Source organism: Meleagris gallopavo, chromosome Z (assembly GCF_905368555.1).
Source record: "Meleagris gallopavo chromosome Z, MGAL_WU_HG_1.1, whole genome shotgun sequence".
NCBI lineage: Eukaryota > Metazoa > Chordata > Aves > Galliformes > Phasianidae > Meleagris > Meleagris gallopavo.
This window is the reverse complement of record NC_139435.1, coordinates 29082776-29108499: the sequence shown is the minus strand read 5'-3', so window position 1 is coordinate 29108499 and position 25724 is coordinate 29082776. Positions and strand designations below refer to the sequence as shown.

The following is a 25724-nucleotide window of genomic DNA, read 5'->3' as shown; positions in this document are numbered from 1 at the left end:
AGAAGGGTGAAACAATTGAAATATTGAGCATTGAGATTCAGCTGGACTAACCAAGTTGCATTACTTGCTCAAGTTAATTCAGAAAATCTCTGTATGTTATAGCATTAAAGAAACTTTCCATTAAACATGCCCATTTGTTTTTGATTTTTGTTGTAATTATTTGAAGAACTAACTGAAGGAATTATGACAATAGTAAGAATGCAGGAGAGTGTCTCAACTCACGTTTCCAGCTTTGTAAAGAATTGACATGACATTGTTTATGTGAGATGATGAAAATCAAAACAAAACTAAAAATGTAGCACACAAGTGGCATTTTTAGGCACTGATACTTTTGCTTGAAAGCAAATGATTTTTTAAAGTCCTAAGAGATAAATATATACGAAAGTGTAGTGCAGAGTTCTTGTTCTGTATACCTTTAAAAATTATTATTCATCCATTTATTGAGCACTGCAGAAAGAAATGTCCTCTACTAGATTTGTTGTAATCTAAATCTAAATATAATTGTTTTCACTTCTCAGTTTGAATGTCATCCACATAAATATATATGTGCCAGATAAATTTTATATGTATCATGAACAGAAGAAATGAATTTAGTAGAACCATATGAAAAAATAATAATAGGATGGTGATTGGGATTTGATTGTTTTCTTTTTCTGAAGCAAATAAGTCTGTCATGCATAAATATGTAACTTAGAAATCATAATTACTTCGGGGGATATTAGCATGTATATGCAAAAAAAAAAAAAATCTGATTGATAGCTGTGACTTGCAACCTCCTTTATCTTAGTATCCTTCAAAACTTTCTTCTCACTTATGTATGTTTTAATTTGGATATTTTGGGGTTAAAAAATTTTGTTCAGGAAAGCCTATTCATGAGAATCTTTTGTTCGTTAGTAGGGTAGAATGATTCTTTGAAAGGACTCTGTGAGTGGCTTCTCGCTTTACGGATCAGTAGAAACACTTGAAATTGGAAACTGGATTTCTATGCAAGTTATAGACTAGGGTCAAGAACTTGAAAAGAGAAGGAAATGTTTATCATAAAACCAAACATCAAAATAAATAAATAAAAGTTTTATTTTCACCTTCATGTTTAAGTGCTGTGAAAGAAAAGCCGTCTTTTTGCCTAGCTATTTTCAGCAGTGTTCCCTTCAGTGTAAAAAGGCAACATTTTTATAAATTAAATAATCAAAAAGCAGCTATAAGTCTGACCTTTTTGCATAAGGGACTCTCAGTATCAGAATCTACATTTGATAGTGTCCCTATTCCGTATTGAGTATACCCATAAAAGGAATATAATGAAGACAGAATCAGGACTGTTTAGGTATTTAGGCAAATTGAATTACAAACAGTAAGTTTTAGAATAAAATATTTTCTATGTACACTTTATTATGATATTTCTTGCTGTTTATTTTTTAATTCATCTGAAAGCGAAAACTGTGTTGGTATGTCTCCATTAGTCTGCCCAGTCCACAGTTTTTGTGCATCTTTTCATATTTCCTTTCTTTACTCAAACTGGTCAGAAATTCATGTACTTTATGAGCAACATACATTGTCTTCCATGTAACAAAAAAAAATTGAGGTTTAAACTAGTTCGAAGAACTATAGAATATCCTGAGTTGAAAGAGGACAATGAGAATCAACTATTTCAACTCCTGGTTCCACAGAGGACTTCCTAATATTAAGAAGTATTCCCAAGAATATCATCCAAATGAGTCTTGAAATCTGGCAGATTTGATGCCATGAACACTGATCTGGGAAGCCTGTTTCAGTGTTCAACTGCCTTCTCAGTAAAGAACATATTTCTGCTATCCAATCTGAACCTTCCCTAATTTAGTTTCATGTGTCTCCCTTCAGTTCCGTTACATGTCACCAAAGGAAATAGATCAGTCCATCTCTGCTTCCCCTCATAAGGAAGATGTGGACCACAATGAGGCCACCTCTCAGTCTCCTTTAAGCTTCTCTAAGCTGTCTGTTTTTATTTTCTTTTGTTCTCAACATGCGAAAGGAGATAACTACTGAAGGAATTCAGATAATCCTGTTTTTATTCTGTTTCCCAAATTAGAAAGAGAGGAGAGTCAGAGGTAGTTTATTAGATAGTGGATTATTGGAGAAATAGAGACAGAAAAAATATTCTAGATAATGTTTGTACACTAAATATATGCCTATTTAAACAAGAAAATTGCAGAATAAAGCATGCTGTTAACTTTAAACCAAACATCATCTGTAGATGGAAGATTAGGAATCTTAACAGTTATAGAAGACCAAGTTTTTGAACATACTGAAAAGAGCAGTGAGAAGTCAAATATCTGACTTTCAAGACACACAAACAGAAACTTTGCTTAAGGAAAATGAATTAATGTTCAGTTCTGTGTTGTAACAAGCCTGCTACTTAGCCAGAATTTTCAAGTTGTTTCACTAATGTAAGAAGTGAGAATTAAGATGTATACTCACTGCAAAGAAAGTCTGTGGTCTTCAGTGTACATTTATGAAGCCCAGTGACCTCAAAGCAGAAAAATTGGTGTTGAGACAACGTTCATACAAAAAGATTCCATTCTGTGATTGGATCACCTGTGTCACTAATATGGAAAGTTGCATTTAATCTGTAAATTAAAAACATTTTAAAAGTAATACAAATTCTACTTACAGAGATTTTCCAGTTTCCGTACCAGTTCCTTCAGCTTACCTTAGTTCCAGTATGCCACTGAAGATTTTTGGGGGGGCAGATGTGTTATATAGGCATAAATACTTAATAGTTTAAAAGTTATTATTCCACTTTTCTATCTTTTACTTTTTTTTTTTTTTTTTTTTTTGAGTATTAGATTCCCTAAAAGAGTTTATTAGCGAAAAAGTTTAAGTTTCTGTTACCTTTGTATTCGTTTTCCTTCTTCCCTATCTTCCCTATCTGGTGTTTTCAATTTCAGATTTGTGTAACTGTGGCTGTAAAATATCTGGGATTCTTTTTCAAGTTTTACATCAAGATATTTTTTTCACCAAACAGTCTTTTGGAAAATCCAGTTAATCATCCACTTGTTTTCAAGGGATGTCCAGATTGAAAAAGTTGTATTTGAAAGGAAATCTGGGAGGATGAGGCTCTTAAAATATATTACTGCAGAGAGAGAAGAAATAACCTTTGTTCTCCATTTGCTGCTGTATTTATTATCATAATGGATAGTAGCAGCTATCATATGGGTCACCCAACTGGTCATTTATAGTTATGTTCTACAGTTCATGTTTCCATACATAGATTGCAGTATCACAGAGTCCTGCTGACGCTGGCAGAAGGAGAGGTCTCCAGCCCAGCAGGCTCAGCTAGAGCTGGAAAACATTCTATGAAATGCCTCACACCTGTGACAGCCTGGCCTGCCTAAGTCCCATCTCCACAGCCAGACTATCCTGCTGGGGAAAAAGGTTACTCCTCTGTTCCAGTCTGAACCTTTCACATCTCATCTTGTGCCACTGCCTCTAATGCTGTTGCCACACACCATGTGCATAGCCTAGCAGCATCTCCTCCATCTCCTTCTGATGATGTTTGAGCTGCCTCTGGGTACACCTGAAGCTGCCTCTTCTCCCAGTTGGATGAGCCACAGTCCCACAGCCTCTCCTTTCTGACTGGTCATTGAACTTGGCCATGTTTATAGAAATCCTTCCTCTACTGGAGACCCCAAACCGGATGCAGTATCCAGATGGTGTTTGATGAATCTGGATAAAGGAGACTGCCCCTTCTCTCTCCTGGTTATCAGGGCTGTATCCCACTCACACCAACTTGTGCAGTTCTGTCTCATGTTGCTGCCCAGGTGCATGACTAGACACTGTTCAGCATGTAGATCCCAAAGCTGTCCTCTAGAGCTGCCCCAGAGTTATGCACTAGTCCTACTCTGCATCTCTGCAAGATCTCTACTTTCTCAATGTAGAGCCTCAATGTTGATGAATTCTCATCGTTCCATCTACCACTTCCTCCTCATTTTCCAGCTCCCTCTTCAGAGCAGGATGCCCCTTGAGTGCACTGAGTGTTCCTCTCCCCAGCTCAATTCAAACTTGGCACTTGTGTCCTCCATCTTCTCCTCAGAATCATTAACGGAAATGTAAAGCACAAGAAAAATATCGTGACACATAGAACATAAGCTGCTGTTTGAAGTTTTGTGGCCTTTTATGAGGCAAAGGTGATGTTGTAACTCTTAACTGCGTTGCTCAGTTACCTTACTGTTACTTAATGTTTCCCTTTATTTTGACACTCACTGAAATGGAACATTTTTTCCACAAGTCAGTTTATCAGATTTTGTCTGCCAGATTAAGCAAGTAAAATGCTAATGGCCAGGTACCCACATGAGCTTTATGGGATACACTTGATAAAGACTCATGGCAAAAGAAACACTTGGAGATAGCTGCTAGAGTTTACGTTTTGTTATGAAGTTTCAGAAAACCTGTGGTGGAGCTCCACATCTAATTTAAACTGTTTTCAATGGGACCCAAAACTGCAGCTAATATCAACTTTGAACTGATTGATACTCAGGAGAGTAGTGAAATAGCGAAAGTTGCAATGCTCACCTAAGAACTGTGTTGACAGACCCATAGCACAGCATAGCAATGTTTGAACTATAAAAAATACTTTGTTGATATATACTGTAATTGTGCTTTTAATTATGCTGAAATTCCACCGGGCTCCATTTTAGGGCCAATTCCCTTCAGTGTTTATATATATTACTTGGATACGGGACTTGAAGTAATCTAAGTAAATTTGCAGATGACACTAAATTGCGAGGGGGTGTTGACTCCCATGAAGGTAGACAAATTGGGCAATGACCAATTGCATAGAATTTAGCAGGAGCAAGTATCAGATTCTCAAACAGTGTGGCTCTGGGTGTATGTAAAGAGTATGAGACAAGAGACTGGAGAGCAGCCCTTTGGGAAGGTGATTGGGAGTTCTATTTGATGTCATGTTGAATATGAGTCATCAGTATGTTCTGACAGTCAAAAGTGCCAACCATATCCAGGAGTTCCTCAGGCAAAGCCCAACTACTAACTGGCTGAGAGAGGAGGTCGTCCCACTCCGCTCTGTGCTGTTGAAGCCTCAGCTTGAGTACTGTGTGCAGTTTTGGGTGCCACAAGATAAGAAGGACATAAAACTATTAGAGAATTTGCAGAGAAGGGTTATGAGGATGATGAAGAGTCCAGAGTGCAAAATATATGTAACTTGGTTTGCTGAGGACACTTGGTTTGTTCAGCTTGGAGAAGAAGAGACTGAGGAGGGGCCTCATGGTGGCCAACAGCTTCTTCACAATAGGAACAGAGGGGCACCACTGATCTCTTCACTCTTGTGATAGTGTAAGAACAAGAGAATGATATGAAACTACATCAATTTGCGGTCGTGCATTAGGAGAAAGTTCTTCATCTAAAGGGTTGTCAGGCACTGAATCTAGTTCCCCTGGGTAATAACCATGGCACCAAACCTGCCAGAGTTCAAGAAGTATTTAGAAAATGCTCTCAGATGTTCGATTCAGTTTGTGGGTGGTTCTTTCTGGAGCCAGGAGTTGAACTCAACTCTGTGTCCTTTACAACTCAGGATGTTCTGTATTTCTCTGATTCTGTATTTTCTTAAAAACAAAACCTTTCTGGACTTCGTGGTAGCCAGGAAGTATTCTCTTTTTACACAAGGTAAGTTTTAGAAAAATTACATGTTACTCTTGTGCATCTTTCTTTCTGTAAAGAGACTCTTCTGCTTACCCTCACTCATTCCTTCAGAAACAGGCAACATTACTCTACACATTTCTTTCTCTATTTTGTCCTTTTTTTTAAAGAAATATAAATATCAGTGGTAAGATATCACAAAATCCATGCAGCCTGACTATGCACTTTATTTGTACAGTTTATTTCTCTGTTTAAAGATTAGATATCAGACCTCTACTAGCATACACAAGGATTCTGTTATTTACAGAATTATGTTTTGTAGAAGTCTGGGGAAGATACTTATAGTCATCAGTTATTTTTACCATTTTCTTCATGGTATTTTTAAATCTGTTACTGTACATTAGAAGCATACTTGCAATATTATAATAAAATTCTACCCTGAAAAGTGTTAGTAAGACAGTTATTATCATATCATACTTGTCATACCTGTTCTTTCTAAGCATCACATCTTATATTCTTTTCTTTTAAAATGAGAGTATGCTGTGTTTTATTCTTGAAAAGATAGATATGCTGATGAAAATTGTTTCATGCATTAGCAACATCAGTATTAACTGAAACTAATATTTTAGAATTTATATGCCAAAATGATTGTATATATTCCAATTATAGGATATATTTTACCTCCTTTTCCCAGTCAATGTTATTTGGCATAAATTTTCAGCAGCAAACGAGGGAGGTAATTTCTGCAACCATTACACAAGACTTAAAAACTGAAGATATTCTTTACGTAGAGAATCAAAGCTGTAATTTTGTTCTTGCAAATAAAATGTCTCTAGAAATCCAGCTATATTATAAAAATACCAATCACTACAAGTGTGCAAATATGTCACTTGAACACTACTGAAAATCTTTTCAGTGTTATAACTTCTTGTGTTGTATAAGCATTCAGTGTACTTAAAGAACAATACTGGTTCAGCATGTCAGTTATTTGTGAATTAACACATGTAATTGTTTTAATGCTGTTTTCTATCCCATTTTCTGTAAGACAAGCATTTCTCATATATGCATTTTCTATATACACATACGTGTTTTAATGCTTACACATACTACATATATTTCCTATTTCATACAGGGATTAAGCTTAATGATATTCAATACCAGGCTTCAGCTCTCTGTACATTATTTGAACGGTGAAGCATTTGTTTGAAATCCAAACCAATTTGTAATAAGCAAATTAAATTTGTAGTTCTCTTTCTGAGTTCAGGTTATTATTTTTTAAGTAAATTCAACTATAATACTGTGTAATTATTCAGATAATGATTTAAAGAATTTGAATAATATGTATTTAATAGAAATAAACAACAATAGCAATAACTATTTAAAAAAAAAAAAAAAAAAAAAAAGCCACAACAGCTGGGAACTGCTGAACTCTTTTTCTCTAGTCCCTGGTCAGCCATTGAACTTCAAGGCAGAGCCTGAGTCTGAAACAAGCATATTACTTTCCTGGACACCTCCACGTTCTGATACTATTTCCAGCTATGAATTGGTTTACAAAGATGGAGAGCATGGGGAGGAGGTAAGTGAGAATATCATGCATCTTTTAAATTCTTGTTAATAATTTGACATAAAATCCTGATGGATTAGTCTATTTTCAGCTCTAGATAATATCTATTTCTCTTTGCCATCATATATGGTGCTTTCAAATGTTGTTTAAGTAGTCTTTGAGAATAAAATGTGTTTTCCTTCTAAAGATTTATAGCTACTTTGGAATTTTTCTAAACCATTATTTTGTAAAGATTTCTGAGTGCCTCTGTGCTGTAAGTACTATAGTCTGTAGAATAAACTGTTCTTCTAATATCAAAATGTGTGATATTGCCAGTTATCCCAAACAAAAGACAGATGATATCAGAAGGTAGCAGAAGAATGTCGCCAACATTGATTTCTTCTACATCATCCCCTCATTGCTGATTTTTTACCTGAGTCTATATTCATGACAGCTCCACATATAAAAAGTGAATAAATAAATGTGAGCATAAGCATTTCTATGGGGAAGCCAGATGCATATTTATCCTCCAAATAGGATTCAGACACCTGTTTAGATGTCCCTTTTAGAAGAATTACCCTGTAGAAGAATTTTCTTCCTAAAATTTTGAACACAAAATTAACTATTGGTTATCCTTAAATCAAAGATTACTCTTATAACAAATCCCTGTAGTTCACTGTCATACAGGACTTTCATGTTATATTTGCTGTGTTATTGAATTGATAGCCTTCTATGCTTTGGAAAAAATAGTTAAACAATATTTCTGACTATAATTTAATCCATTAAGCTATCTGCTTTAAAAAATATTTTTAAAAGCAGTATATTCTTTTTTTGTTCTCTTTTAGTTTGGTTTTGTTCTGATAATTTTTTCCTTGAGTTTGTATGTAAAAATGTTGCTAGAGGGGCTATAATCAGAGTATAATAACATTTATAAAAAAATATAATATATATAGGTACATAATTCAGAATTTCTGACTGAAAAATTCTCTCTGGAAAGTATGATGGAATATTGTGGACATAAGCCAGTGAAGTGCCCTTGCAGTCCAGAAAGCCAACCATATTCTGGGGTGCACCAAAGAAGTATGACCAGCAGGTTGAAGGAGATGATCCTACTCCTTTGTTCTGCGCTGGTGAGACCACACAGGTGTACTGCATTCAGATGTGGAATCTCAGTACAAGAGATATATGGAACTGTTGGAGAATGTCCAGAGAGTCCATGGGATGGAACACCTCCCCTGCAAAGACAGGCTGAAAAACCTGGGGCTGTTCAGACTTTAGAAAAAAATGGAGAGGGCACCCTGGGGACAAATGATAGCAGCCTTTCAGTATCTGAAGGGGGGCTATATGAAGGAAGGGAAGACACTCTTTAGTAGAATCTGTTATTATAGGAGAAGGGGAAATGGTTTCAAAACGAAAAGATTCATTTTTTATTGGATATAAGAAAAAAGTCTTTTACACTAATGGTCGTGAGACCCTGGAACAGGTTGCCCAGAGAGATGGACAATTCCCCGTCCCTGAAGACATTCAAGGTCAATCTGGATGGCGTCTGAGCAACCTGATCTATCTAGCAGGTGTACCTCTTCATTGCAGAAGTTGGACTAGATGACCTTTAACTCAAATGATTCTATGATTCTATGAATATTAAACATGTTAGACATTTGACTGTCTTATTACTTCCCTTTAGCAACGGGTTTCCACTGAACCTACTACATCTTATCGTCTCCAAGGCCTGAAGCCAAACAGCCTGTACTTATTTCGTCTAGCAGCACGTTCTCCACAGGGACTGGGTGCTTCAACAGCAGAAATCTCAGCAAGAACCATGCAGTCAAGTAGGTGTTTTTCCATGCTAACTTTATCCTGTTATATTTGTCAAAGATGTTTGTCTAAGTAACCCAGTAAGATAGTAAGAGAAGAAAGTGGAATGACAAAAAACGTAGAATTCCCAGTTCTTAAAATACTTAAAATATTGTGATCAACTTAAGATGCATGTGATTTTTCAAGAACTATAGAAAAAGATTTTAAAGACTTAAGGAAAGACAGTATCAAAGGATACAATACTATACTGTCAGAACTACCTTTGTTTTCATGTTATAATGGGAATAGTATGATGATGTTTTAGCATGCAGTAGGTGAAGATAATAGATGTAGATAAGAAATAATCCTCCACTCATAAAAATCCACATGGCCACTCACAATGTATGTTTCCTATAATAATATGTTGCTCCTGGAGCACATTCTTGTAGTTGTAGCGTGGTGCTCACTGTATCAAAATTTCCTCATAACTGTTATACTAGCTATTCTTCCTGAGTTAAAATTAGATACTTATTATCAGGGCTTTTTTTAATGTTCATTCATTATTTACACTAGTAGAAAACTTTTTTTTTTTTTTTTTTTTTTTTTTTGAGTGGATGCTTATGGAAAAAATGTCAGTAGGGTCTGTGCAAATGTGATGCAGAACATTAGAATTATACATGCATTTTTCCATATTTAAATTAGTACTCAAGTAAAACAATGCAATGAGTTACATAGGGATGATTTCCAGAAGTACTAGTTTTGCAGCATAATCTATGCTTCTGTTACATATGTTTCTATGATTTTTTTTTAATTTGTATTCTGTGACAGATGTGACCACATCAACATTATTTGTTAGTGTTATGTATTAATGATAATTAATGTAACAAGAGATGTAGTGCTGTATATCTTAAATTTAACCAAAGAGAAATATTATTCTGAAGTATTTCTAAGTCATTTTGAGTAAACGTACAAAAATATTACATAGCATTAAACTAGTTTTAGAGTTAGGGTCAATGCCTCTTTTGACATCAATAATCCAAAATCAATAATTTGTTGCAGAAAAGCGTATTTATTTATTCCTGTACTCATTTCAGCTTAGAATTTTCATTCTCTTTAATAGGAGAAGGGTATGTAAACTGTGCATGGAGATTAAACATTTGAAGGCCAAGGATGCAAATTTTACATTCAAACACACTGCCATTTTTCCCTTCTGAAATACAACAATATTCCTTCAGATGCTAACAAAATTTAATTGATTTCAGTAGTATATAAGCAGACCCTTGTTATCTTCTAAAAAGATTTCAACAAGTATAAACATTGTATATTTTAAGAATAAATACATGCTTTAATAAAACTGTTTATACAAGTAGCCTACAGATTATCCTGTTACATTAGAACAATACTTTCCATTTTGCAGAAGGACAAGGATTAAAAATTGATAACTTCTATGAGTTCATTAACAGTGTTCACCAGAATACTTTAATGCCATTCATTTTGGTTTGAGAGAAAGATGCTAGAGGGATTTATTATCACATAGAATCCTAAAGGAACATTTTGCTTCCATTTTAGTTCCTTTAAAAATTCATGACAGAAATGGATGAATATGTTTTGAATACTTGATAACTTGAATTAGGTTAAATTAAAAAAAAAGAAAGAAAGAAAAACAAAAACAAAACAAAACAACAATAATTCTCTAATTCCCTTTTGTTCCTCTATAAACCTCCTTTAGTTACTTGAAATACTGATAACTTCCATCCCGTTTTTCCTTCAGAAGAACAGAGTATCATACTGAGTGAAAAGCCATTGATCCCTGTAAAAAGAACTGTAGGGAACTGAAATATACATCTGTAAACGTGACAGGTCACAGCAGGGTCCTAAGCTTTCTGTATTACTTTAATTTTATTTGATATGCCTGGCATAAACTCCATTTGTTTCTCTTTCCCCTTTAGAAATGGGAACAAAATAGTAGATAAAAAGAGAAATAAATTAATTAATAAATAAAAGATTTATACAGATCTCACATACAAAAATACAGAAGTCCAAAGTCCGTGTCTGTGCAAGAATTTAAACTATGACTCTTTTTTTTTTTTTTTTTTTTTTTTTTTTTCTCTGAGTGCTATCAGTTACTATGTACACACTTTGCCAAGGTGAAGTGCATTTAAGAACAAGAATGCATACTGAGCTTTCAGTACCTGAATTATCTCAATGAAAGCAGAATGTCCTGCATGATTAAATACTCTGGAAAAGGTGACTGTGCTAACAAACTCCTTTACTTATGAAGCAATAAAGGTGAGCACTTTTGCTCCATAATATTGGAGTTGGTGAAGAGATGAGAAACAAAGTCTTTCACCTTTCTGAGGCTCTCAAGGTTGTGAACTCTCTTTGTAAAATTAATACCTGCTTTCTTGACCACAGTGTCTGGGTCCAGATATCTGTTTTTCCCATAGAATAACCTATATTACTGGTAGGACTTATTCTTTGCTAGCAAAGGTGTTCCAAGAGGAGTAAAAAAAAAAAAAAATAAAGCTTACAGCTGATCTATGGTAAGTAAAAGTTAAAGTCAGAATCAGCAAGCGTGACACTGTTCCTGGTAGGTAAATCTTTGACTAAGACTTTTTCATCTTCTTTTGAATGCATGTTTCTAGTATACTTTCGACTCAAACGTCATTTGTTGTTAATATGTGTCAGGCAGACTAGTGAGTAAAAATGTCAATAAATAAAATAGAATCATTTGTTTATGGTAGTGGGGAGGCTACAAGAAATGTTTGGGGTAATTTCTAGCAATTATTGCAAGTTAAAATGCATTCTGTAAGAGGCTAAATATTACATAGAAAGAAAGCCCACTTAAAAGCAATACATCTAAAATTTGTAAATAAACATATGAAATGCATAATTTAAAATGTTATAACTTGCACTAATTGCATTGTTTACAAGGATAGATAAGTAGCCATAGAAGTGTCACGTTTTTGTTTTATTTCAAGAAGAATTTTAATACAGGTAGGTAATGTTATTTTGAGGTTTTGTTGTCATATATTTCCCCTACATGCTTTTTCACTATTTAATTAGTCTATTCATTTTCTGTTTACTCATGTTAATAAGCCAAGGTGCATATGATTATCTGATGTTTTGCTTTTTTAAGTTTCTACTCTTTTTTTTTTCTGTTTAGTCTTTATTTTCATTTTGTTATTTATTTTTATTTTTATTTTTTCTTTTGTTCATTTTTTTTCAATCACTTCTATCCGTTCACTCAAATCCTCCTTTAACCCACTACTGAAACCAGAGCCATCAGCTCCTCCTCAAGACATTAGTTGCACAAGTCCCAGCTCCACTAGCATTTTGGTAAGTTGGAAACCTCCACCAGTGGAAAACCAGAATGGCATTATCACTGCATACTCCATCAAGTACATTGAGATTGATGGAGAAGATGTCAAACCCCATGAAATTTTGGGAATTTCCTCGGACAGTACCCAATACCTTTTGGAACAGCTGGAAAAATGGACTGAGTACCGGATCTCTGTGACCGCCCACACTGATGTTGGACCTGGCCCAGAGAGCTTAGCAGTATTGATTCGCACAGATGAAGATGGTATGTTGCCTCCTCTACATCAGTTTGCACCTCTCTCGATCTGCTATATTTTAAATAACCTAACAGTACTTTCTGCTGCTTTTTTCTCAAATCAGAGATATTATCACAATTTTTTTGTGGGGTTAATTTTCAAACAAAGACTTGTGCTTCATTTATTTATATGATATTTTTACTTTTTTAAAGAAAACAACTTCTTTGTCAATGGAGTGACTCTACTGCCCCTTTGAGCCCCTACATGTTCATCGTTCTCCTCTTTCAAAGTTAAAATAACATAGGGGAAAACTTTTCCTACCTTTTCTTTCATTTTACCATTTTTTAAAAAAATTTGAAAAATGTTCTTCATGTATTTTTAACTGCTTTCTTGTTCTGTCTTGTAATTTTTGACTTTTAATTTCTTTTTTTTGTTGTTGTTTAGGTTTTTTCTTTTTAACTTTTTTTCCTTTTTTTGTTTTCTTTTGTTTTTTTTTTATCTTGAAAAGCTGATGCTCCACATGTTTTGTTTTCTTCTATGCTTTAAAATGACAGAAGACAGCCTTATTATCAACTTCCTTTTTATACTACTGAAAAAAAAAAAAGAAAAAAGAAAAAAAAAAGAAAAAAAGGAAAAAATCAAGCAAACAAAAAAAGAACTTGTCAAACAAATATAAGGGAAACTTTTTTGGAAATCTTTTGTGTTTTTATTATTGTTATTATTTCAGTGATTACAATACCTCTTTGTACTATAATGCTTTGACTCTCAAAGCATCTTCCTTGGCTTTTGTGCATTTTTACATGTTTTTCTATTTCTCTAATACTCTTTTTTCTTCCATTTTTTTGCATCAGTCATGTTTTTTGGTCTTTTCACTGAAAGGTAGAGCAGATTGATTGAGCATTTATATTTGCTGAGCCATTTGTATTCTTCAGAGAAAACATAGTGAGTTACCCCTTTAAAAAAAAAAAAAAAAAAAAAAAAAAAGAGGCAAAAGTCATAGGTGGGACAGGTGCCTGTAATTTTGTTTTATCCAATGATGTTGTTCCAGTTCCTAGTGGTCCTCCTCGCAAAGTCGAGGTAGAGGCTGTCAACTCTACTGCTGTTAAAGTGTCATGGCGCTCACCTGTACCCAATAAGCAGCATGGTCAAATTCGAGGATACCAGGTCCACTATGTAAGAATGGAAAATGGAGAGCCGAGGGGTCAGCCCATGCTGAAGGACATCATGCTGGCTGATGCACAGGTAAATAGAGCATCCCATATTTTAAGTGTTGTAATGAATACTTTCAATTTTCTAAACAGATATTTAGATCTTTCCATATTTCATTCTACTAGCTACATTTTTTTTCATCTCATCTCTTTCCAAAATATTTACATTTAAAGATTCTTGGACTAAACACAGTCACTCTTTTGTATAGGCATATACCTGAAACTAAGTCATTCTGCCAGTTCCTATAAGCCTTCGGACTTCTTCCTTTACCTATGCTTAGAGCTGTACAGGCACAGAAGTATTTGGGCAGGTCACAGCCAAATGTAACAAAATTTGCACTGATTCAACCACCCAATACTTATTTATTTATATGGAGAGCCTAGAGCCAAATGAGAGACCTTTGTTAAACCAATACTGTTGTGTTTCTATCATAATTGTGTATACCTTATCATACAGTTTAGAGGAAATTAATTTATTTTTGTGACCATAGAAAGCAGTGAGGTATTTATGTTTGTCATTAGTCATATCAATAGGTTTGATATGTGAAATTGCATATCTGCTTTATAAATTATGAGGCAGGATGGAAGACAAGTCTGATAACATTAAGCTTAAATATTGACAGCAATAGAGTTTCACTGATTGGAATATGCTATTACTCTGTTAAAGTGAAAGTTCCCAGGGCTTCTACCACTGGAGTTACAAGTCAGCATTGAAACTATTATACCTCTTGCAACTAGGTCAATTTAAGGACTGCAGATCCTGAGAAATTAAGAAATTTAACTAAAAAGAGAAATTCTACTCTTTCATTTGAATAAATACATTTATTTTGGCTTCTTTTGTTGTTTTCTCTTTTTTTCTTATAGGCTTTGTTCTAATTTTCAGCTTTGTAGAACCACTTTGAGATCAGGTCTTGTGTGCACTCCATTTTGCTGTCAAGACAATTCTTTAAGTATTATCTCAATTCCCAAAAGCCATTATTAATCATTTGCCTCCCTGTCTATCAATCTGTACTTACTGTACTTACATAAAATTTAAATCTATTTCCCAAAATTTAATGTTCTTGGAGATTAAATTCAGTGAAAAGAAAGATGGAAAAGATTTTGAAAGTAGGAAGAGAAAAGAGAGAGGAGACTGAATAAGAAATCATTCTGTGCTTTAGTTCTCTCCTTTCTTGCTCATGTTTGCAATTTTAACTTCTACGTGGTAGTAGTATAAAATCATTTTAAATGCTGGAATATTAGAAGGGAAGTCTAGGTGATATTGGAGCTCAAATATTACATAGCGTTTGTTCCTTTTATTCAAATTTGGCTTTAAATTGACATTCAAGTTAGTCACCTCCTTTCCCCTTTCAGTATTCCTCCCTTCATTTATTTTTATGATACAGGGCTTGTACAAAGACCTTGACTGTATACGACCTTGGTCTGGTTAGGTTTCAAGTCTGAAAAATCATGGTATTGTGCTATTAATAAGGCATTGAATTAATTTGGAGAAAATAAAGCATATAGCCTGGTAACGTGATTAAATAAACCACACATGTTTCTGTGGCTTTTGCTAATTCAATCCATCATAAAATATTAATATGTGATACAAGAAGATTCATTAATTTTTCTGTCTTTCAAGGAAAGAGAGAGAGATGTTTTTTTGAGGGGAGCAGATGTGGAATTAAAAATGCCTGGCCTGATTTCATTAACCACATTCTACATGAGTCTAAACAATTAACTCAAATTCTACACGATTTTTCCAGGCATCTTTCTTAATTATTGTACTATTAAAAAGAAAAGATTAACCCATCGAGGCTACATATTCTTTTCACTTCTTCTGTTTTTCTTTCCAATGTTCTTTACTCTCAATCAGTGGGAATACGATGATACTACTGAACATGTGAGTAGTTTTTGACTGGCCAGAATAAATGAATGTTGTTTTTTGTTTGGTTGGTTTTTTTTTGTTGTTGTTGTTCATCTCATATTTTTCTTGTTTGCTTGTAGCCTCCTATAATTTTTCAGAATTTTTTTTTTTCTTTTTTGTCATGTGTAAAAATGCATGCACCAACATCCAGATTTTTTCCTGTATGGCACTTCTTTTTTCCCTCAGCAGGAGGAGTAGGGATTTTTTGTTGTTTTTGTTGTTTTTTGTTTTGCTGAATTAAAAAATCTGAGAATTAGCATGATCTTGAAATTCACAAAAATGATTTCTGTTTTCTTATTTTTAGGCTGTTACTAACCTTGCTTCATAATTTCCTTCTTAACAAATGCTGTTAGGAAAAACAAACAAACAAACAAAAAAAAAAAAAAAAAAAAAAAAACACAACCAGAATGGTTTGGAACAGCAAATAGTTGAAAGCTAACTGTAACTGTATTAAGCGTGCTAGCATTAATGTCAAAAGCCCTGCTTTGTTTATGCCTATATTCTGCATGTTTGCTGTATCCAAGTCAGACTTCTAAATGACAGCACTACATGCAGTCGTATCTCTGTTACACCATGAAGTACTGCTTGTTTTAAATGAGGATGATAGCTTCATCACTGTTTAAAATGGTGATTTTTGTTGTTGTTGTTGTTTTATTATTTTATTTTACAATTTTATTCTTCTAATATCAGTTTGAAAGTCCCTCTGGAAGAAGAAGAATGTGTATTAATGATTTTGGATTTTAGGCTCAATTCCATTCTGAGATAGATTCTAAGGAACAGGGTTTTGATGGTGGGTTGGTGTGTTTGTTGATACTGTTGCTCTTTTGGTCTGTTGTTTGTTTTAAATATGTTTCTATTTTGTTGGTGTAATTCTTTCTTTTTTTTTTTTTTTCCCCCCCGTTCCTACTGAACATTAGCTTATTATTCCTACATTGTTAATAAAGGATGGCAAATAAAATGCCAAGTTCTATCCACCTCTGTACTGAGCTCATAGCTAGTATTTGGAAAAATTCAGGTCCTGTGGTTAGTTTTATCCATACTTCTTTATATTAAGTCTTATATTTGATACATACATATATCATCTCTCTGATAGCGGTGAAATTTAACATAAATACATTCAGCATGTGAAAATGCATAGGAGTAATCTAGTGGTCACAGACTGGAAGCAGATGAGTCAAGAATTTATGATCTTTTAGTTACTTGTAAATACCATCCTTGTATACTTGAAATTATTTACATCGTGAGTATTGAGTCTCAACTTCCTTTGCATGCCATTATAACATTCATCTCAGTTGGCTGGTCTTGAAGTCACCATCGTGTGTGTGTGTGTGTGTGTGTGTGTGTGTGTGTGTGTATGCACATGTACTAGCCAAAAAGTTGCTTGTTTTATAGCTGCTTTTTATTATTTGTCATATTTAGTCTGTGATCATATTATGGTGTTTTAATTAGCTCTTCTACACTTTAAGAATTATTTCTCAAGCCCTTTGAGATCTTTAGATGTGAATTCCAACCAGAAAGATAGACTGAAAATAAAGTTCTATGGGACAAAAGAGGTTTTCTTACTCAGCTGAACTACAATGACATTAGAAGTGTGGATACAACTGCAATGTACTTATTCTGTAGGCATTTTATAACTATATCAGTGCTGTCCTTTAAATGTCTGAGTTAAAATGCATTTTGTTTCCACATATGCACACACTTCACAGTATCGGTAAGATTCTTCAGGCAATATATTTCATAAGGGCTTATTCACTGTTCACACCATTTAGACACTGACCTTGTGCCTTAAACTACCTGGAGCATTCTATTTAGAGGTGTGCTTTAATTTTTTAAGGAAGGGAATTATTGCACTATTTCACACAGAACGGTCTGTTTGCATTCTCAAATGCTTGCTTGTACTTCTAGTAGCACTAAAGCATGTGCTGTGTGTATATAAGTTGTCTTAGAGATACAGTACACTCCTAGAAATCAATCAATTTTTAATATTTTTTTCTTCCTTTATTTCATTTTAGGAAATGATAATTTCTGGACTTCAGCCTGACACTACATACTCCTTCACTGTGACAGCCTACACAACAAAAGGTGATGGAGCACGCAGCAAGCCCAAACTTGTATCTACTACTGGTGCAGGTAATACCATATACTAATAAATCTCGAGCAAATCCTTATACTTGCCTTATTTTTTTTCTATACCGTGGTTTGAATGTTTCCTGTAGTGTAGAAAGTGTTCATAGGATATAGGTTTTCCTCTTTCAGTAGTTGATCTCTGATTTATTTAGATGAAAACATAACTAGCATCCTCCGACCCCTTTCTCTCAGGAAGAGACAAAAAGTGGCATTTGTGTTTTCTAGCAGTTGTTCTGTTCTGATTGGTGGCTTCCTGGAGAGAAAAAAATGAGAGATGCAGAGCTGAGAAGGGTATTTGAAAAATCTTTGGAGGACTTTCCTGATCTGTGTAAGGAAGGCAATGCCATGCCTATCAGTAAGACATGGAAAGAACCTGAATGCCAGTAGCTCCTTTCCTCAGAAGAATGCGATTAATAAGACAGAGAATTAGAAAATAAATGAAAAACCCTAAAGACAGAGGCAATCTGAGGAATAAACAGTGGTAAAATATATCACGCAACTGTGGACAGTCTACATTTGATCACTGGTGGCAAGTATTCAACCGTATGCCAGGTTCAGCTTGTTTGCCAGTGGTGGAATGAACAGAATTTCTTTTGTGAAGAACAAGATTTTTTTAATTGAAATATCTTACTGAGGAGCAGATTGGACTAATGATGCTACTACAGCATTAATGTGGTGGTCACCTGTTTGTGTTCACAGCCTGTGGGTGTTAATCTGGTGGATTTTCTAGTGGAGATATTCCATTCCATGTGATTGTAACTCTTTGTGTCGCGTCTTATTATTGAAGTATTGCCCATGCAAATATGTAAAGTCCAAGACTGCGTATATTTGTATTTTATACTGTGTGACTTGTGCTTCAAATTCATTTTTAAAAATGTATGTTGTACTATTCCGAGCAATATCTTGTCCAGTTTTATCATCTGTCTTGAAAAAATCTCTATCTTGGAGTCTAGTTGCATCTCAGATTAGACCATCCAGTCATTACTCTTGATATGTGCTAAGCTTCTACTCAAACCTCCTTCCTCCTGATTTCTTGTGGTCTGAAAATAATGATGCATACTTCCCAATTTCATGTGAACTTGATTGAGTAAAAGTAGCACTTAATCCAAAATTTTAAAATTCAGTATCGAATTTACATAGACACGATTACCTTGACCATGACTTTATAGACATAAGTATAGGCTTTGCAAAACTGCTTGCAGAACTTGAAACTCCTGTGTGTTTTCTTCTCATTGATTATTCATGGTTCATTCTTCTAAGATCTCTAGTTTTTCTAAGAAACTCTAGATGTTTCTTTAGAAAATTAAACAAATCCTGAAAGTCCATGAAACACTAAGTGACTGGAAACCAAGAATCAGACATACCTTTAAGTGTCAGTCATGTTACACTGTTCTTGACATTTGCTTCACCTTTTAGACAAGTAATCTTGTTTCTGGTTTCTGAAGTAAAAGGTAGTTACCATTTCTCTCTAGTTTATTTCAGCATCTTTATCTTGTTGTTACAATTTGCTGTGATTGATCTCACATTGTATTGAAAATTCAAATGTAGATATTTGAAAAGTGAAATATTACATGCAGTCAATACCAAGAATTTCTAGATCACTTGCTTTCTGTCAGAATTCATCACACAGAAGGAATAATGCATTAATACCAGGGCTTGTGGAATTGAAGTAAAATCTCCTTTTTGAGATTCCATTTTATTTTTATTTTTTTCCCCTAAAAATTATATATTTACATATTAAAATAAAAACGTGATGGGTCTAACTTTCTAGTCTAGTTTTAAAAGTATAAATCATATGCAGATGTATGAATGTATAGTATATATGAAAGGTGAATATGTGTTTAAATGTTTACTGGACAAGCTTATTATTCAAGAGTAATGACTTAAAAGCAGTTATTCAGATAAAAACTAACTATTCATCTAGTCCTGATCAGTGATATAAATTTTCATTATTAGACAGGAAAAAGTCACCAAATTTAAATGTCTACATTATGGTAACTGCAGTTATTAGTGAAGTTAAGAGAGCTATTAACATTTTCATTGCAAAGTGTGTTTTTATCTTCTATTCATTTTCCTGTTATGGTATTAAAAACTGAATGGAAGAAAAAATATTACTGAATATTATTAGTGAAAATTTGATATTATTTACAAGATAATGACAACAGACAAGATGACTTACTTATCAGTGATATCACACAGTTTTTTTTTTCTGGAGAATTAATATATAATGCAACTGCTTGCCCACTGTGTAAAATTTACTCTTCATACTGGGCAACAGTCTTGAAGAAGAAAATAAATTCTAAGTTTAATACATGCATAGCTACAGATCTGAAAAATATCAGTATTTCAAAAAGATCACTGTTCCTTTTTCTACCTCTTTTGTGTGTGTGTGTGTGTGTGTGTGTGTGTGTGTGTGTGTGTGTGAAAGACGAGAAAATATTCATGGAGACAGTTGGCATAGTGCTAGCAGCTAATGGAAATAAGTTATTATCACAGTTTATCAAAGGCAGCTTGAATATGCCTCTAATGACAATACTATGTCATCACAACAAGCTGATGTAATAACAGTGATATAGATGGATGGATATGACTGTGATTTGGGAGGCAACTTACTACATAGTTATGAAAGTTTACTTCAGTAAGTCTGAAAATATATTTTTCATGGACATTAATTTCATTTTGAATTTTTAGCAAATTCAGGGATTGTAATCAGAAGAAATTTCAAGGCAGGGCAAGTTCATAACACCTTTATAAGTAGGACTGTACAGAATCCTGCATTTTTCTCACGAGACATTCACAAATGATGGTACGTAAAAAAGATACTAACTGAGTGTTATCAAGAAATTAAAAAAAAACAGAGATCAAAACATTTTCTTTCTTAATCATAGAATAATTTGAGTTGGAAGGAACCATAAAGATTATCTGTTTCCATCCTGCTGCCCTGGAGGAGGAATGCCTCCTCCAGATTTGTTTGTTCAGACTCCCATTCAACCTGGCCTTGAACGTCCACAGTACTGAGGAATCTACAAATTGTCTGGGCAACCTGTTCCATTGTCTCCCATCACCAGATGAACATAGTTCTTATATCTGATCTAAATGTACACATTGTCCTATCACTACATAACCATGCAAAAAGCCCCTCTCCTGCTTTCTTGCGGGTACCCTTTAACTACTGGAAGTCTGCTACAAGAGCAGCCTTCTCTTCACCAGGCTGAATAATCTTAACTCTCAGCCTGCTCTAGCCATCTGATCATCTTCATACCCCTCCTCTGGGCTCATTTCAACAAGTGTGTCATCCTCAGAGTTCTGTCTATCAGTTCTATGCTAAAAATCAGAATCATATAGGCTTCATATTAAAATTTTCAAAAATATGTACATTATTATTTACTACTTAAATCACAGTGTACATTTTTCTTGTTCTTTTTATCTTCTGAGCAAGTATTAATTTCTTTCTTTATCTTTACATGACATCAAAGTAAAAATTAATTTTAAGATCCATCATTGTGGGGAGAGGAAATAAAAGCAATGCATCACATTAATAAATCACAACTTTCAACAGCATTTCTTATAGAAAGCTGAAGTAGTTATTCTATGTGTGGACTCTTGTTCTCTTTTGTATGCTGCAGTAGTTTCAGTAATAGTTCTATTGCAGAGACAAATATAGGCTGTTAAAATCCTTCATAGTCTTTTCTTTGTTCAATGAAGGCTCAAAATAAAACAAGGTGGAACTGGATAGTTTTATTTAATGGAAGTGAAAAATTTCTAGGAGTGTATTTGCAGGTGGGTTAGGCATTTAAAAGGAAGGGTATCTGGAAAATTTGTATAAAAACTAGCTATAATTCAAATTTAAGTAGAAATAATGTCAGCACCAATGGTAGATATAATGAGGAAAGATATTTTTCTCAAGCCATGCTATGCCGTTCTTCTATCCTTGCTCCTAATAAATTTTGGAATGGAAGTCAGAAGTTCTGACATTAGTTCTCTGACACTCAAGCAAATCAGACTTTTAAAAATAATTCAAAAAAAAAATTTAAATGTTTAATGTGGGAACCAGAACTCACACTGCAATAATTGCATTCACATGAGAAAGCTTCAGATGTTCTTTAAAATAATTAGTCATCATGGAACACTATTATCATGGCAGTACTACTAAAAAACACTCTCATTTCTTGACCTGTCAGATATTGGCACACAATGAACTAGAAATATCTGTATACTAATGGATTTGCTCCATTATCAAATATTTAATTGTAATAGAAACACATTTTTAAAGTAGAAATATTTCATTAATATATAAATATGAAAGCAAATATAAATAATTGTTTGTTTATTTGTTTGTTCATAATTATATAACAGAATACAAACAGTTAATGAAAGGAAGTGATACCATATGAGCTGTATAACACCGTGTCACACATCAGCAAAGAGCAAATTTAGTCCTCTAAACTGAATGGGCCCACTGCACTTATAGTCTGAAACTCTCTAAAAGATGAATCAACAATTTGATCTCTTAGGCCTCAGTTACAGATTTGAACCTATCTGGTGTGCAAGCACAAAGAGTTTCCTGTACAGTCGCTCTTCTCTAGAAGAAATCCAGTTCAAGTGCACAAATATTGGTCTTCTTCCTACAGCATTTTACCTTTTAATGGCAAGAACGCTGTTAGACAGATTAACAGACTTTTAATTTCTCTATTATTATTACTGCTGATACAGGAATGACAGAAATGTACCTTGGATTAATTACATTATTGCTTATTGCAATACTGTTTTATTTTTTAAACAAGGACAGAGACATTCATAAGATGTTTGTTTGAAGTTGTACTTCTTGATTGATGTTTCTAACTCCTGTGCCTCTGAATGTTCTCTATATTTATAAAGGAACAGTATAGTATTTAGAATGATAAGTGAAGGATACAGTGAACAGTAGATGACTTTATTATCATAGTTCACTATACTATATGACTCAGTAGTGCAGGAGGCAGACATTATTTCTTTCAAAAGGTCACTATTTGTGAAACGAAGAGTGAGGAAAGAGAAAATTATCCATACTCCTGTTAAAGCTAGCCTCAATAACTTTATGTGCAGTTCTGTTTCTATTTATCATCTTTAAATAACCTTCTGCTACAGTTCCAGGCAAACCTCGTCTTGTGATTAGCCACACACAGATGAATACAGCTCTAATTCAGTGGCACCCTCCTGTGGACACCTTTGGCCCGTTGCAGGGTTACCGCCTGAAATTTGGTCGCAAGGATGTGGATACATTTACAACCATGGAGTTCTCAGAAAAGGAAGATCACTTCACAGCTACAGACATTCACAAAGGAGCTTCTTACGTCTTCAGGCTGTCAGCTAGAAATAAAGTGGGCTTTGGGGAGGAGATGGTTAAAGAGATTTCTGTTCCTGAAGAAGTACCCAGTGGATTTCCTCAAAATCTCCACTCAGAAAGCTCTACTTCTACGTCAGTTCAATTAACTTGGCAGATGCCACTCTTGGCAGAGAGAAATGGCATTATCACCAAATATACCATCTTGTACAGAGATATCAATGTTGCTTACCAGCCAATAGAACTCCCTGTTGTTCCTGCTGATACCACTATGACACTTTCTGGCTTAAAACCAGATACCACATATGATGTAAAAGTACGTGCCCACACAAGCAAAGGGCCTGGTCCATATAGTCCAAGTGTTCAGTTCAGGACACTACCCGTGGATCAAGGTAGGATTTGTCTGCTTATGGCGTTGACCTTTAAAGGAGTATCGGTCTTTGGATATCAGTGTTTTTGAAGCTGTAAATAAAACTGACCGGCCCATTCATAAAAATAGGTTCAACAAACACAAAAGGTAAAGTATGTAAATCTTAATATGTTTTGGATGCCTTAGAATTCAGTTGTCCCTTGCCAAAAAAGTTCTGGCTAACATCTTCACAATTTTTACAGGTAAGGAGAATGTACATGTTGGATTGTCGTTAGATAAGAGTGAGAATGACTTTAGAATGTAATATTTAGATGTGAACGAACAGGTAGGAGAACTGAATTATTTTTGTTTCTTTGACCCAAGTGGAAAGCTAATACGCCGAGGTAGCTATGGAAATATGACAAAATCTAAACTCCAAGATATTGTTTACATACAAAATTTCTTTTTTTTCCAGCAGTGTTTGCAAAAAATTTTCATGTTAAAGCAGTAATGAAGACTTCAGTTTTACTGTCTTGGGAGATTCCAGAAAACTACAACTCAGCTTTGCCTTTCAAAGTAAGTTGCTTTTTATTTGATAGAATGTAAATAGGGAAATTAGAGGATAACATTCAACCACTTAAGTACTTTACTGAATTATGGTGGGTTTTTTTGTTGTTGTTTTTGTTTTTGTTTTTGTTTGGTTTGGTTTAGTTTTTTGTTGTTGTTTTTGTATTATAATATTGAAGAATGCAAACTAATCAGCAACATTGACCCAAGCTGTTAAATTAAGTCCTTTGGCTTTATGAACTTCTTGTGGTAATGTTTCCAAGTCAGATTGATGATGCTTGTTATGCATGGTGTGAACATCTTGCTAATTTGTAGTTCATTGCAATCTGTATTTTAGACTGAACAATGAAAAGAGAACAGTTTTCTTTTTACTATTTTTATGACTATGAACTATTTTTGACTTTTCATTTCCTCAAATTTATAACAACTTATTTTTGAACTCTGTTACTCTACTAAGTATAGCATTAAAATAAAGAGACTAGATCCAGATCTCAGTTTGGCCTTCATCACTTGTGTGACTGTTCATGACTTGTCATCTCAGGAAGTGGCCAGTAAAGAACAGTACTTTATGAACTAAAAGATGCTAAAACGTTTCTGAATATGGAGTATGACTGAAATAAAGAAAGGTACTTTAAGAAAAGTGTGCCTTGATATAAATAGTTGATTTGAGCAAAGCTACTGAATTTGAGTAAGTGAAATTGGACTTCAGCAGTGCTTTCTCTACATTAATATAGTGCATTTTTTTTCCTGCACACCAAGAACATTTAACTGCTGTAATGAATTTAGTAATATCTTACAACTTAAACTGCCACTTGTGAGTGTCATTTTAAATTTATAATGAGGCAAATTCCTGAATTAATTGAGATGATATCAGTTGCCTTCCCTTAGTAACAAAAATTGCATTGGATTTATACATTAACTTAGATCCTTTATGATGACGGCAAAATGGTGATGGAGGTTGATGGACGTGCTACTCAAAAACTGATCACTAATTTGAAGCCAGAGACATCGTATTCATTTGTGCTGACAAATAGAGGGAACAGTGCTGGAGGTCTTCAGCACAGAGTGACAGCAAAGACTGCACCAGATGTGCTTCGCACCAAGCCAGTCTTCATTGGAAAAACAAACTTAGATGGCATGATAACTGTGGAACTTCCAGAAGTACCTTCAAACGAGAATATAAAGTGAGTGACTTGATGGTATTGATAATTCTTACTATTCTGCTAAGAAAAACTGAACATTTAGTGGTGCACCAGGGCTTTATTCCCCCTAAGGGTACAAAGTTAGCTCTCTATAGACGTATTTGGACTAACAGTGAATATCAGTTTATCACTCAGTTGAGTATGTAGTAAATTCTGGTTGGATATATAAGTGGCAAAAAATATAAAAAATATATTCGGTTTCTAGTTGTTTCTTAGACAACTTTTTCTTTTCTCTATTAATTCCAAATAGTTATGAAGCCAGCTGTGTTTTAAAAAATGTATCCTTGTGTAGAGAATGGATAACCTATCAATGTAGGTTTGTCCACTTGCAGCAACATGATATACTAGATCTCATTCCTGAATTATGTGGAACTATGAAGGGCTGTTTCTGCACTTAGGTTATTTCAAGTGATTTAATTACGAAGTTTGTTTTTTTTTTTTTTTTTAAGGCAAAAATTTCAGATCCTCTCTTCTAGTCCAAGTTCGAAAAACAATCAAACATAAAAACAAACAAACAAACAAC

At 34.2% G+C, this 25724-nt stretch overlaps 1 protein-coding gene across 12 annotated transcripts in view; it reads left to right on the top strand.

Moving 5' to 3' along the window:
- Positions 1-25724, top strand: part of PTPRD (protein tyrosine phosphatase receptor type D) — a 1190026-nt gene that overhangs the window by 1045073 nt on the left and 119229 nt on the right. For 9 of the 12 annotated variants that reach the window (XM_085214145.1, XM_085214147.1, XM_085214150.1 and 6 more), the window contains 9 exons: positions 7068-7201; positions 8853-8997; positions 12243-12548; positions 13568-13761; positions 15583-15609; positions 17646-17763; positions 22888-23475; positions 23908-24008; positions 24924-25183. In XM_085214145.1, coding sequence (XP_085070271.1) covers positions 7068-7201; positions 8853-8997; positions 12243-12548; positions 13568-13761; positions 15583-15609; positions 17646-17763; positions 22888-23475; positions 23908-24008; positions 24924-25183 — 1873 coding nt within the window. The remainder of the gene's footprint in view (positions 1-7067; positions 7202-8852; positions 8998-12242; positions 12549-13567; positions 13762-15582; positions 15610-17645; positions 17764-22887; positions 23476-23907; positions 24009-24923; positions 25184-25724) is intronic. The other 3 variants (XM_085214152.1, XM_085214154.1, XM_085214153.1) reach the window with 3 other exon arrangements.